At 45.4% G+C, this 15342-nt stretch overlaps 1 protein-coding gene across 1 annotated transcript in view; it reads left to right on the top strand.

Annotated features, from left to right (window-relative positions):
• LOC141100898 (cytochrome P450 3A9-like) overlaps nucleotides 1–15342 on the top strand; it is a 133061-nt gene that overhangs the window by 94231 nt on the left and 23488 nt on the right. Inside the window, exons 10-12 of the mRNA XM_073589654.1 lie at nucleotides 3618–3778; nucleotides 4382–4608; nucleotides 14331–14493. Coding sequence (XP_073445755.1) covers nucleotides 3618–3778; nucleotides 4382–4608; nucleotides 14331–14493 — 551 coding nt within the window. The remainder of the gene's footprint in view (nucleotides 1–3617; nucleotides 3779–4381; nucleotides 4609–14330; nucleotides 14494–15342) is intronic.

The following is a 15342-nucleotide window of genomic DNA, read 5'->3' as shown; positions in this document are numbered from 1 at the left end:
GCAGCTGTTTCAGGGTGTTGCCCCTCCTCAGTGAGGAGTAGGTTTCTGGCTAGGTGGGAGCAATGCCTAGTAGACCAACATCACGAAACAATCACTGACCTCAGGGAGACCAGTCAAAGAAAACACTGCGGCAGCCAGCAAAGGCGCTCAATAACAGTGAAATCCTAGGTGCATTGCTGCCTGGGAAATGCACCTAGGATTTCACTGTTATTGAGCGCCTTTGCCTGCTGCCGCAGTGTTTTCTTTGACTGGTCTCCCTGAGGTCAGTGATTGTTTCGTGATGTTGGTCTACTAGGCATTGCTCCCACCTAGCCAGAAACCTACTCCTCACTGAGGAGGGGCAACACCCTGAAACAGCTGCCTGTGGATGGATATCTGGCCTTGGTATTTCCCTTGTCATATCTGTAAACTCATAAAGAGCTGGATATTGACTTAAAGGGCCACTTAATAAGGTGGTAATGGTGGTTTCCGAAAGCAGCCACCCCTTGGCTGGGTCCTTCCCTGGAGGAAGATCTGGCTAGTCCCGTGTTTGAGACTCTTAAATGTGGCTCCACGGACTTTATTTGCATATTCATATTTCCCAGGGAGCAATGCACTTAGGATTTCACTGTTATTGAGTGCCTTTGCCGGCTGCCGCAGTGTTTTCTTTGACTGGTCTCCCTGAGGTCAGTGATTTTTTCGTGACAATTGAATTATAGTGCAACCAGCACTGCCACATATCCAAAAATGGATCGTGACAGTACCCCCTTTCAGAGAGGGGCCTCTGGACCCTTAACACCGGACCTTACCGGAAATAACATAAGGTGAGGACACCTCAACCCACTAGGATTCACCTCCGCAGTCACCTGATCCTCAGGTTTATGGCAAATGCAGCCCAACAGTGACGAAAATAACGTAGGCTCCATAGGAGCAACAAATCTCCAGAGTGACGACCTGTGGAATACGTTATATACCTGCATTATTGGGTGTAACTAACTGAAAAGTCCAGGGCTGAGAATGGCTGACGCCCGATACGGCCTGATCACCCTAGAACTCCAGGATCCAGATGCGTTCTTCCACTTGATGTTTTAGTGGACACCCACATGTCCTCATTCACACACAGGTCCATATCTGAACGCTTATTTCCACGCCCAACAGACGGTAATTTCTCTGAGGAGCAAACAACAGAGGCGTCCCCCCGTGTCATCAAACTCATACCTTCACTACATACAGAGGGAACCACAATCCTCCCCTGATCCCTCCTCCTGAGAGGACACCGAGACGTAGGATTTACTTGTGGTGAGGATTGAGAGAAGAAGGGGTAGGTTTGAGAAGGATGGCAGAGACAGTAGCTCCCAGGCAGCAGTCTTTAAGACTGGTCCCAACTAACTACTTCCCTGGACCGCCAATGACCAGATTGTGTCGCTTCAGCCACGGAAGATCTAAGATGATGGGAGTAGGCATACCCTCCAGGACGTAGCACGACAGGGACTCTTCGTGAAGAGTCCCTATACGCAGGTTAATATTATCTACGGCTTAGGTCACACTCCCCTGACCTGAGAGGAACAGAGTCAATTGCCCGAACGGAAATGGGTCTCGCCAGCTTCCTACATATCAGACCGTGGGTCAGAACAAAGCGAGAATCCACTAGATTGACCCCAGCTCCACTATCCACAAAAACTGGTAGCGTCTCAGTCTCCTCACCAACCACCACTTCAGCAGAAATGGAAAACTTAGACGTTAAGGTGGAGGAAATGTAAATACCCTGGTCGCCTCCCTCCAAACGACCAGGGGAACGCGACTTTGGAGATGAAGTACTAACTTTGGCACGAGATGGGCAGACATTATTGAAATGATCCGTAAGACCACAGTAGACACATGCCCCCATCCCACTGTGAACCGCAGGCAACCCAGTTAAGAAAAGACTCCTTCCACCTGCATAGGTTCGTCCATCTGCACCACTGTGTGCTCCTCCCTAGAAAGAACAGGGGACATATTCGGTGTATGTCTCTCCCTGAGAAATCTATCCACCTGGATAGCAAGGGCCATGGCGGCTTCCAACGATCCAGGAATAGCATACTGCACCAGAGTATCCTGAAGCCTAGCTGACAGACCCTTACAAAAATGGCTCCTAAGAGTAGGGTCGTTCCAGTGCGTGTCAATGGCCCATCTCCGAAACTCTGAGCAGTACTCCTCAGCCGGCTGGCCCCCCCTCCAGGGAGATGCTATCAGGATCCCCATACACCAGCGCCAATGCCGCAAAAACTCATCCACCGACAGCAAAGATGGTCACCACCTACATCAGCTGACCAGCAACACAGCAGCTACCAGCAAGGAAAACTGACATTAACCCCTGTTGACCAGAAAGGAAAAAAGCTACATTTAAATTATAGTGGAACCAGCACTGCCATGAATCCAAAAATGGATCGTGACATGATGTCTATACACAGTAACCAGTTTATTACGATGAGCACATATAGTAATGTGATAGAACATGTTTTTGCCTGTATTCATTTGCAGTAAATGTGCCGCTACACATAAGACTAAATTGATGAAAATGGGTATTTTCAACTATAGTGATTGTTGATCAATTGCAGACTGTGCTTGTTGTTTTCAACTGGTAATTTGACAAAATATCTTTCATACAGGAAAAATTCTTCTTTTAAAGGACCTCCCCCAAAAAAAGTCTTTTGTCCTTTGTCATGTGACATAGATGACCCATTTCAACTATTATAGTGATCAATATGGACTATAACACATGTCCGGCTGTATTGATAGTTGAGCAAAAGACAATTGTTCTTTAAGTGGTGGTTTATGCATAAACCTACATCTATGTAATGTGTATGGCCATCTTAACGTCTAGCATTGCACTGTACTTTGGTATGCTATGATATGACTTGCACTGTTTACCTATAGATGCTTAAACGGGTTGTCCAGTCTTAAGCTACAAGTCTGCAGCCACTCTGTGTGACTGCACAATTGTGAATGCTCACAGAGCGCGCATTACACACTGTGGATTCTGCAGTACCAGTACGACGGACGCATGACCACAAGTTTGCAATTTGCATACCTGCAGTTATGTGCCAACTCGACGTGCATGGCCTTGCTCAATACAAGTGTAATACATACACTAGTGTATACAAGTGTGACTGTTAGGTTTTGAGTGTGTGATAATTCCTCTTCTTCTCCTACTTCGGATTAACCCCATCCTCCACTCCCCTTTGCAGTGCATTCCTCTGTTGTATATTTGTATATTTGGTATTTTTCATTACCCCTGTTTGTATTACCTTGTGAGCCTGGTTGGGGTATTAGGGTACACTACTACTCCTCTCTTCCCTTGCTAGGGGAAGGGTATAGACTGAGGGTGGATTCAGGAGCTAGAGCTAGGTACGTGGCCCCAGCATCTTCACCATCAGAAGTTAGCCGGGGGACAGAGAAAGTTAGGACGCCCCTAGCAGTTGGGACAGGGAAGAAGCCCCTCGTCCTGGGACACTTGACAACAGAGTCGTGACAGTACCTTTTCACCACCACAGGCAAGCTAAAGTGGTTTTGCATTTGTTCAGATATGTTGTGCCATGTTATTTTCTATCTTTTCTGTTGGATACATCCTGAGAAACCCAGAGTGCTTTCCTTTACAGCTCTGACGGATACGGAGATTATGGCGCAGTCACTTGTTTTTATATTTGCTGGATTCGAGACCACAAGTTTGACACTAACTTATGTGTTTCATAATCTGGCCACTCATCCTGATGTTCAGAATAAACTGCAAGAGGAGGTGGATTCATATCTTCCCAATAAGGTTAGAATAAGTTGGGAATACAATTGTGCGCACACTTTATCTGTTAAACTTTTAGTATCTAGCCAAATTCTCACTGGGCTTTCAGCTTCTGTTTATTGTCAATGCTAAGAAAAGCTCCTGAACTATATGTTAAATCGAGGCAGATGCCTAATAGCGGCAACTGTTACACAGAATCCTGTTTCATGAAAATCTATTGAAAAGCTCAAAAAATCAAAAAAATGAAGATGCAGGTGTACTAAGATGATTGAAAAGTGTAAGGATCCTTACAGTATATTTAACCTTTTTGCATGTGCCAAATCATGCCTTGCTGCTTTGGCACAGGAAGACTGGATGCTGGGCCAACATGCTTGGATGAGTGGCACCCAACTAGACTGTGCTGCTATTTGTTTGGAATTATTGAAAAGCTCATATACCTGTAAAACAACTGTCTGTCACGCATCATACAGTGGAACCATCATCCATAAACTTCCCTGTTAAAAAAGTATGCTTTTATCATATACAAAAATGCCACTCTTTTCTCACACTGTACCACTAGTCCAACAGTTTACCTGAATTGGGTTATCTTGGGGAAAGTAATTTATTATTTGTCCTATCTATCCTCAGGCTAGCCCTACATATGACATACTGAAGCAGATGGAATACCTAGATATGGTGATTCAGGAGACTCTTCGTATGTACCCTCCAGCAGGAAGACTAGAGAGGGTTTCGAAACAAAATGTTGAGATTAATGGTGTCACTATTCCAAAAGGTACTATCTGCATGATTCCAACATATGTGTTGCACAACGACCCCGAATTGTGGCCTGAACCTGAAGAATTCCGTCCTGAAAGGTAATTTAAAGGGGTTGACCAGTTTAGAGAACCTCTTTTCATTTAGTCTGTTAGCAAATTCTGACAAGAATCCTCTGTTCAGAAGCTTCAGTTCTTGACCAAAGTCGAAAGGATTTACAAAGAGGGAAACACTTTAGGCATATACTTTAATGTTTCCATAGGTAGGTGTCCATGCAAAAGACTGAAGCAAAAAGTGTGTTCTTTAGTTCTTGGTCCAGAACATCTAAATGTGATGTCACGTGTGACTGGATACACCGCTTCCAGCAGGGCGAATTTCTATAACACCCGTGAACCTGGATACACCGCCTCCAGCAGGGCGAATTTAAACAGAGTTAAGGGAAACACCGGGGAAACCACTACAATGGAGGGCCCTGCAATAGGGAACAGGGACGTGGAGACCTCATGCACTCCCCTGAGTCAGTATCCCTACACTACTTACGATCCCTAGGCAGGTTCCGCACCTGGCAACAAGCTGGATACCTCCAATCCCTAGCTTGCCCTGCACCTATCCCTTTCTAGTGAATTGGACGGTGCAGAAACTAATCCCACCACTGCAATAATACACACACAAGGAAAGTAACAAACAGGGGAAAACACCACTTAGCTTAGCTCTGTTACTATTGCTCCCAGCAACAGAGTACGACACCAACGTTCAGCTTCACCCCTGAAGGTCGACACCTGAATTCAGCTTCCGCTTGAAGCTATTACACCAGAGCTCCCCTGAGCTGCCAGGAAATCCTCTCTGTAGTTCCTTCCTTCACCAGACCTGTGTGTGAATGAGCATGTATGGGTGGCCACCAAAAACATCCAGTGGAAGTGTGTTGCGGGGGTCTGGAATTCTCAGGTGATTGAGCCGTATTTGGTCTCGGCCATCATCGACCCGGAGACTTACCAGCTGGAGATACCCACAAACTTGCCCATAAACCACTCGTTCCCCAGATCAGCGCTTTGGAGATGGGTGGTGCCTCCGGACCATACATTGCCAATACCAGCGGTGCTCATTTGTCATAAACCTGAAGTTCAGGTAGTTGTTGGGGTGAACTCTGGATCTGGGCATCCTGTTGTGAGTTCATTTTCCCCTTCACTACTGAGGCCCGAGGAACTCCCTCTTCTGGTAAAGAAAGGTAGTGAGCCTGATTATCAAACACCTGAGCCTGATTTTGATGACTGGCTGAGTGGAGTTACTGACTGGATATAAGGCTGCCGACGCCCTTCTGCCTTGCGGGTGATTTCTCTGTGGACTTCTAGGATACCAGTCTGATTCCTGTTCCTCTAAAGCTAAGTTTTCTGCTTTGCCTTTTAGCATTTGTGTTTTGTTTTTGTTTGCCCTGCTTTTCTGGATTCTGCCATTCCCTGCTGGGGTGAGCTGAATCTCCTTTTGCCTGTTGCTCTGTTTACAGAATATTCCTAAATACTGACATAGCCTTTTTGAAGCCTAGCGTCTTCAGGGCCTTTTTCACTGTCAGTTTGTTGGCTCTTATTTTCATAGGGTTTTTCACGGATTGCAGACAGCAGCCTTCCTGTCCTTTCCTATCTAGTTAAGCTTGGGCCCCGTCTTTGCTCAGTCTATCTTTCTGTCTGTGTTGTGTTCTTTCTTCTTGCTTCACCGTCATTATATGTGGGGGGCTGCCTTTTGCTTTGGGGTCTGCTCTGGGGCAGTTTAGATTTCCCTTTCTGTCTTTAGGCTATTTAGTCCTCCGGCTGTGATCGAGGGGCCTGGGGCATCGTAGGAGCCCCCCACGGCTACTGCTAGTTGTGCTGATAGGTTCAGGGGTCTGCAATCCGATAGCTGCCAACCTCTCTGGTTTTCTGGACTTAGCTAGCATTTCTATTTTTGCCTCCTACGGTGACTCAATCATAACAGAATCACCCGCCATACCGCAGATCCTAGGGTACTCAATAGCAGGAAAGAATTGTGTTTAAAAAAAAAAAGGTGTGTATATTCTTTCCTCTATATTTCTGAGGCCGTAGGGGGAATTTTTTTTGTTTTCTCTCAATGGAGATAAAGCAATTGTCTGATCGTGTGGAGCAGCTCGCTGCGGAAGTGCGGGGAATTTCCGCCTACCTTGCTCATTCACATGCTGCTGAACCAAAGATTCCTACACCTGATGTATTTTTTGGGGATCGGTCTAAATTTTTGAATTTCAAAAATAATTGTCAATTATTTTTTGCCTTGAAGCCTAACTCGTCAGGGAGCTCCGCGCAGCAGGTTAAAATTGTCATCTCTTTGCTGCGTGGCGATCCCCAGGATTGGGCGTTTTCTTTGAAACCAGATGATCCTATTCTGACTAATGTGAATGCATTTTTTCAGGCCTTGGGGTTGTTGTATGACGAACCTAATGCCATTGATCAGGCTGAAAAGACCCTGCTGGCATTGAACCAGGGTCGTGATTCTGCAGAATTGTACTGTCAAAAATTCCGAAAGTGGGCAGTACTTACTACCTGGAATGATAATGCCTTGGCTGTTCTCTTTCGGAAGGGGTTGTCAGAAGCCGTAAAAGATACTATGGTGGGATTTCCTGTTCCCTCTGGTCTTGACGATTCTATGTCATTAGCCATTCAGGTTGATCGGCGTTTGCGCGAACGCAAAGCTGCACGAGAGGTGTTGCCACCTGTTGAACAAATGTCTGAACCTATGCAATGTGATAGAGTTTTTTCCAGAGAGCAGCGTCAGGAGTTCAGAAGGCGTAATAAGTTGTGTTTTTTCTGTGGAGATGCCTCGCATATTATTTCTGTCTGTCCTAAACGAGAGAAACGATTTGCACACACGTTTTCTGTTGGGGGTGTTCAACCTAAGTTTCTTCTGGCTATTACTCTGATCTGCTCCCTGTCCACATTTTCCGCCAAGGCTTTTGTGGATTCAGGAGCAGCCCTAAACCTAATGGACTTGGATTTTGCTAAACGTTGTGGATTTCCGATGACACCTCTGCAGACGCCTATCCCTTTGAGGGGGATTGATGATACTCCTTTGGCTAAAAATAAACCTCAGTTTTGGACCCAGGTGGTAATGCGGGTCGCCCCAGACCATCAAGAAAATTGCAGATTTTTGGTGTTGCATAATCTGCATGATACTATTGTTTTGGGGTTTCCCTGGTTACAAATTCATAATCCAGTTTTGGATTGGAAATCTGTGTCTGTGGTGAGTTGGGGTTGTCGGTGTGCCTTTAGTGAGGCTCCGGTGTTTTCCACCTCTCCTCAGTCGCATGATGTTCCTGATTATTTGGCGGACTTTTATTATGTATTTAGTGAGAATGAGTCTGCGTCTCTGCCTCCTCATAGAAGTTATGACTGTGCAATTGAACTGAGCCCGGGGTGTAAATTTCCCAAGGGTCGGCCCTTCAATTTATCTGTACCCGAGCACGAGGCTGTGCGATCCTATATTAAGGAGGCGTTGGAGAAGGGTCATATTAGACCATCCTCGTCACCCTTAGATGCCGGGTTTTTTTTTGTAGCCAAAAAGGATGGATCATTAAGACCTTGTATTGATTATCGTGCCCTCAACAAAATTACTGTTAAATATCAGTATCCGTTACCCCTGATTTCTGATCTATTCTCCAGAGTTAAAGGTGCTTGCTGGTTTACCAAGCTTGACCTCAGGGGGCGTATAATCTTATTAAGCATGGGGATGAATGGAAGACGGCGTTTAATACTCCGGAGGGACATTTTGAGTACCTGGTGATGCCTTTTGGGCTCACTAATGCCCCTTCTGTCTTCCAGTGCTTCATGAACGATATTTTACGAGATTTTGTCGATAAATTTTTGATTATCTATCTGGATGATATTTTGATCTTCTCCAAGGATTGGGATTCTCATGTGGAACATGTTCGGACTGTGTTCCGGATCTTGAGGGAGAATTCCCTGTATGTCAAAGGATCTAAATGCCTTTTTGGAGTACAGAGGATTTCTTTTTTGGGATTTATTTTGTCCCTGTCAACTATTGAAATGGACCCGGCCAAGGTACAGGCCATTTACGATTGGGTTCAGCCCACTTCTTTGAAGGCCCTCCAGAAGTTTTTGGGTTTTGCTAATTTTTATCGGAAATTTATAGCAAAATTTTCTAGTATTGCCAAGCCTTTGACTGATTTGACTAAGAAGGGTGCTGATGTGTTAAATTGGTCTCCGGAGGCTGTTTCTTCCTTTCAGGAGCTGAAGCGAAGATTCACCTCCGTCCCGGTTTTGCGGCAACCTGATGTCTCACTTCCGTTCCAGGTAGAGGTGGATGCTTCTGAGATTGGTGCAGGAGCTGTTTTGTCCCAAAAGGATCCTGTAACATCTAAAATGAATCCCTGTGCTTTCTTTTCCCGAAAGTTCTCTCCATCTGAACGTAACTATGATGTGGGGAATCGGGAACTGTTGGCCATGAAATGGGCATTTGAGGAGTGGAGACATTGGTTGGAGGGAGCTAAGCATCAAGTCGTGGTCCTCACTGACCACAAGAATTTGATTTACCTAGAGTCGGCTAAGCGCTTGAACCCTAGACAGGCTAGGTGGGCCTTGTTTTTTACACGTTTTGATTTTGTGGTTTCTTTTCTTCCTGGAACTAAGAATGTCAAGGCAGACGCCCTCTCTAGGAGCTTCTTTGCTGATTCTCCTGTGGTGACCAAGCCTGCTACCATCTTAGGCGAAGGGGTAGTTCTTTCTGCCATCTCGCCCAATTTGAGACGTGCTCTGGAAGAGTTCCAGGAGGACAACCCTGAGCGTTGTCCCAGTGGAAAGTTGTATGTTCCTGACCAGTGGAAGAAGAGAGTGATGTCTGAAGTTCATTGCTCTGATTTGGCTGGTCATCCAGGTATTTTTGGTACTAGAGATCTGGTGAGTCGGTCTTTTTGGTGGCCCTCCTTGTCTCGTGATGTCAGGAATTTTGTGCAGTCCTGTGGGACGTGCTCCCGGTCTAAATCGTGTTCTCGCTCTAGTGGGTTGTTGATGCCTTTGCCTGTCCCCAAGAGGCTATGGACCCATATTTCAATGGATTTCATCTCTGATATGCCTGTGTCTCAAAGGATGACTGTTATTTGGGTGATTTGTGATAGGTTCTCTAAGATGGTTCATCTTGTACCACTCCCTAAGTTGCCGTCTTCCTCTGAGTTGGTGCCCCTGTTTTTACAACAGGTGGTTCGCTTGCACGGGATTCCTGAGAACATTGTATCTGACAGAGGAGTCCAGTTTGTGTCTAGATTTTGGAGAACTTTCTGTTCCAAGCTGGGAATTCAGTTGTCCTTCTCCTCTGCTTTTCACCCTCAGACCAATAGGCAGACAGAGAGAACAAACCAGACCTTGGAGTCATATTTGAGATGTTTTATTTCTGCTGATCAGGATGATTGGGTTTTGTTTTTGCCCTTGGCCGAATTTGCTTTAAATAATAGAGCTAGTTCTGCCACTTTGATGTCACCTTTTTTTTGTAACTTTGGGTTTCATCCTCGATTTTCTTCAGGGCAGGTGGAGCCCTCTGCCTGCCCAGGTGTTGACACTGTGGTGGAGAGAATGCACCAGATCTGGGACCAAGTGGTGGATAAGTTATCTCTCTCCCAGGAAAAGGCCCAGCGGTTTTCCAACCGACATAGGACCATTGGTCCCCAGTTTAAGGTTGGTGATATGGTGTGGTTATCATAAAAAAATATTGCTATGAAGGTGGCTTCTCCTAAGTTTAAGCCTAGATTTATTGGACCTTACAAGATTTTAGAGATTATTAAACCGGTCTCTTTTCGTTTGGCTCTTCCTGTCACATTTAAAATCCATAATGTGTTTCATAAATCTTTGTTGAAGAGGTTTGTTGAACCTGTTGTTCCGGGGGTGGCACCTCCAGACCCTGTATTGGTTGAAGGTAACATGGAATATGAGGTAGAGAAAGTACTGGATTCCCGTCTGGCTAGACGGAGACTCCAGTATTTGGCTAAGTGGAAGGGTTATGGTCAGGAGGATAATTCCTGGGTCTCTGCCTCTGATATTCATGCCAAAAGATTGGTGCGTGCCTTTCATCGGGCTCACCCTGATCGCCCTGGTGGCGTGGTTGAGGGTTCGGTGACCCCTCCTCAAGGGGGAGGTACTGTTGTGAGTTCATTTTCCCCTTCACTACTGAGGCCCGAGGAACTCCCTCTTCTGGTAAAGAAAGGTAGTGAGCCTGATTATCAAACACCTGAGCCTGATTTTGATGACTGGCTGAGTGGAGTTACTGACTGGATATAAGGCTGCCGACGCCCTTCTGCCCTGCGGGTGATTTCTCTGTGGACTTCTAGGATACCAGTCTGATTCCTGCTCCTCTAAAGCTAAGTTTTCTGCTTTGCCTTTTAGCATTTGTGTTTTGTTTTTGTTTGCCCTGCTTTTCTGGATTCTGCCATTCCCTGCTGGGGTGAGCTGAATCTCCTTTTGCCTGTTGCTCTGTCTTCAGAATATTCCTGAGTACTGACATAGCCTTTTTGAAGCCTAGCGTCTTCAAGGCCTTTTTCACTGTCAGTTTGTTGGCTCTTATTTTCATAGGGTTTTTCACGGATTGCAGACAGCAGCCTTCCTGTCCTTTCCTATCTAGTTAAGCGTGGGCCCCGTCTTTGCTCAGTCTATCTTTCTGTCTGTGTTGTGTTCTTTCTTCTTGCTTCACCGTCATTATATGTGGGGGGCTGCCTTTTGCTTTGGGGTCTGCTCTGGGGCAGTTTAGATTTCCCTTTCTGTCTTTAGGCTATTTAGTCCTCCGGCTGTGATCGAGGGGCCTAGGGCATCGTAGGAGCCCCCCACGGCTACTGCTAGTTGTGCTGATAGGTTCAGGGGTCTGCAATCCGATAGCTGCCAACCTCTCTGGTTTTCTGGACTTAGCTAGCATTTCTATTTTTGCCTCCTACGGTGACTCAATCATAACAGCATCCCCACTGTAGGTGGTTTTTTTTGGTGAAGAGCGGTCTTGAGGGTCCAGAGGCCCCTCATTGAGGAAGGGTACTGTCATGATCCAGGTTGGATTAAGACAGATTTTGCACAAGTAATGGCGAGGGTTGAGCCTTGCCTCTACTCTCCTGCAGCACCACCGCTGCCCTCACTGGAGAGGAAGGGGACGATTGTAGAGAGATGGCAGAGACAGTAGCCCCTAAGCAGCAGTCCTCACATGACTGCTCCCAGCTGACTACTTCCCTAGTCTGCCAATCTAAGACCGGGTTGTGTTTTTTAGACCAAGGGGGGCCCAAAACGATAGGTGCTAGCTTTCCCCCCAAGACGTAATATGACTGGGACTCATCATGATGTCCACTATGCAGCTCAATGTTTTCTACGACTTGGTTTAACCCCCCCTGGCTCAGTGGGACAGAGTCAATGGCTTGGACGCTAATGGGTTTGTCCGGTGCCTCACACCTTAGACCATGAGTCTAGACAAACTGAGCATCCACCAGACTGACTTCTGCTCCACTGTTAACAAGCACTGGTATGCCCTCAGGTACCTCGCCAACCATCACCTCTGCTGACATAGTACCTTCTGAGGGTGAGGAGGAAATATACACTCCCAGGTCGTCTTCCTCCACACGACCAGGGGGACACGGCTTCTCTGACAGTACAGAAGTTTTGGCGTGAGTGCCAAGGACTAAATCATTAGTCTGCTCACTACAGGGATGTACCCCTTCACCTTGGGGAACACTAGGCTGCACCGTGGGGACACCAACTCCTCCCACCTGCCTGGGTATGTCTGCATGTATAATCAAGTCCTGCTCCCCAGCAGGGAATCCAAGGCGCATCTTCGCCAATGCTGCAAATGGACCCTCTAGTGGAGCCAGAGGGTAGGCCCCAGACCCATAATTCCGCTGCAGGTGCTGCTTAAATACATCATTCAGCTCCTCACTCATCTCAGTGAGGACCAGCAGCAACTGCTCACTGGTCTGAACTTGGCCCATGGCTCACCAGAGAAAAATGTTAGGGTTGGTGATAATGTGATGTCACGTGTGACTGGATACACCGCCTCCAGCATGGCGAATTTCTATAACACCCATGAACCTGGATACACCACCTCCAGCAGGGCGAATTTAAACAGAGTTAAGGGAAATCGTTACAATGGAGGGCCCTGCAATAGGGAACGGGGACATGGAGACCTTCTGCACACCCCTGAGTCAGGGTCCCTACACTTCTGACGATCCCTAGGCAGGTTCCGTATTTGGCGACGAGCTGGATACCTCAAATCCCTAGCTCGCCCTGCACCTATCCCTTTTTAGTGAATTGGACGGTGCAGAAACTAATCCCACCACTGCACACAATACACACACAAGGAAAGTAACAAACAGGGAAAAACACCACTTAGCTTAGCTCTGTTACTATTGCTCCCAGCAACAGAGTACGACACCAAAGTTCAGCTTCACCCCTGAAGCTCGACACCTGAATTCAGCTTCCACCTGAAGCTATTACACCAGAGCTCCCCTGAGCTGCCAGGAACTCCTCTCTGTAGTTCCTTCCTTCACCAGACTTGGTTGGAAATGAGCAATAAACACCAAACGAGTGAGTGAAACCACCTGCTACTCCTTTATAGGTAGGAGCCAGGGAATCACACCTGCTTCATAATCACGTGCACAAACACTAGTAGCCACCGGGGGTAACTAAACTAAAGTAACTAGAGTGTAATTACCCTAACGGCCACCGGGGGGCAAAACTAGAACTGAAACAACCACAGTGTAATGACCCTAATGGCCACCGGGGCAAAACTAACTTTAAGCAAACAGCTTAAAGGAAAAAAAAAGGTTACTTGTGCAAAATCTGTCATAATCCAACCTGGATCATGACATATACAGTATAGTGATTATTTACCTGTTGAGCAAAGTTCTGCTGAATGGGCTTTCCTATACTGAAGGTCCCTGAAAAATGTTTGTTGTGCAGTATAAGTTATTGCACTGCATCCTCATGATGGACAAATGCTAAGGCAGTCATCAAGACTATAGCCAATGTCTGTAGAATACACCCAATAGTGTTCACTAACACAATGTAAACTTTGAAGCTAAACATCGGTCCGTTGGTAAACTACTCTCGAATTATTAAGATATGATGTGATGTTCTGCTATGTCTGCTCAGGTAATATATACATTTTTTGTAGATTGAATTGAACAGTGATATTAGGATCAGTTTACAGTTACATATTGCTTTTTTTTAATCCATGGTCCAAGAAATGTAGCACATCCAAAAGCTCAAGGTAGAAAACGAATTAAATAATTGGTGCTAATAACAAAACAATCTAAAAACTAAGATACATATCAATGGCAAAAACATTTTACAAAATCTTATTAGTGATCGATCATCAACACAGTTAATGGTGTTCCCATTCAAGCTCTACCTGTAGGATTTCTAACACTGCGACTTGCTCCATCACATGATATATGTACAGAGGTTCTCTCCTCAAGAAGCACTGAGAGAATAGCTCTGTACATACAGTACAGCACCCATCAAAACCAGCTGGAAACACAGAAAGGCTGTATGGGCTCGTAGCTCGTAGCCTGTATGGCTTCCATTTAAGACAGGCTGTGTATGCATGGGATCATACACAATGCTGTATGGCACACATCCAGTTCTGTTAATTATAGTCTATTATCATGTTGATTGCTTTTTACTCTTTAAACAGAATATTAAATTGTGATGTTCCAAGTATGGTTAGCTTAGTTGCAATCATTCTTGCTAAAGTTAATGCATTTTGTTAATTTACTTTTCTCCTTAAATCATATTCCAAGACTAGGCTCGGACATCACTTATTCCTTCTGCGTTAATTATTTCTCCAGATTCAGTAAAGAAAATAGAGAAACTCAAACACCATACACCTTCCTGCCCTTTGGTGATGGACCAAGAAACTGCATAGGGATGAGATTTGCTATGCTGAGTATGAAGGTAGCCATCACAGCCATCATCCAGCATTTCACCTGTCGACCATGTAAAGACACATTGGTGAGTTAATTCGATCCTATTGGTGATCATCAACACAGTTATTAATGGTGTTTCCATTCAGGTGCATTGGGCTCTACCTGTTGGTAGAAGTCAACAAGGTCAACAATTTTCTTCTATTGATTTTCTTTTATTGACTTAAACAATTATGAAGCGGATATCCCTAGGGTGCATCTTTGTACTGTGTAGTATATTGATATTTTGGAAATTGAAGTCTATACTATGCGTATTTGTACAGTATTTGTAAAGGCTTGTGTGGGAAATATGGAGGAGAAAGTAGGATTGGGGAAGATAGACTTTAGGTTGTAAAATTGGTTAACACTAAAATAAGTCATCATCTAAAGCTCCTCTTGCTAATTAAGGTATTGTCTCATAAAGACAACATCTGTTCATGTACCTTGTAAGGGATTTTGGATTTCAAACAATAAAATTGCCCACTCGGGCCCCTTCTATCAGAGCACATCAACTCCCTTGCTGTTGAACTCAAGCTGTCATTGTATTACATCTATTCTTCTGAATGGCTGGCAAGAAGAACTAATTTTTCATAGCTGGTTGTAGATTCATGTCAGGAATAACCATATTTTGAGAGCGGTTTCCTTGATAGGGCAAACCCTTTATGTAAGATACATATACATGTTATTCATGGACAGTTTTCTATGTGCTGAGTGGTATGACTCAATGTGTGGGTGTTAAAAGGGGAATTCAGAAGTTGTGTCTTCAGCATTTCAGAGCTATGCAGGTTCTCCATATTTCCTGGTTGATTGAGGGGCAGGAGCTCTTCATTGAGCGACAGCTCTGGTGAGCAGCTCATTCAGCTGCTACACATTAATGGTCTGTCAGTGCTTCTTCTGA

The sequence above is a fragment of the Dendrobates tinctorius genome, unplaced genomic scaffold, assembly GCF_039654945.1.
Source record: "Dendrobates tinctorius isolate UK_male_01 unplaced genomic scaffold, ASM3965494v1 ptg000111l, whole genome shotgun sequence".
Classification (NCBI taxonomy): domain Eukaryota; kingdom Metazoa; phylum Chordata; class Amphibia; order Anura; family Dendrobatidae; genus Dendrobates; species Dendrobates tinctorius.
This window is presented reverse-complemented; position numbering and strand designations above follow the sequence as displayed.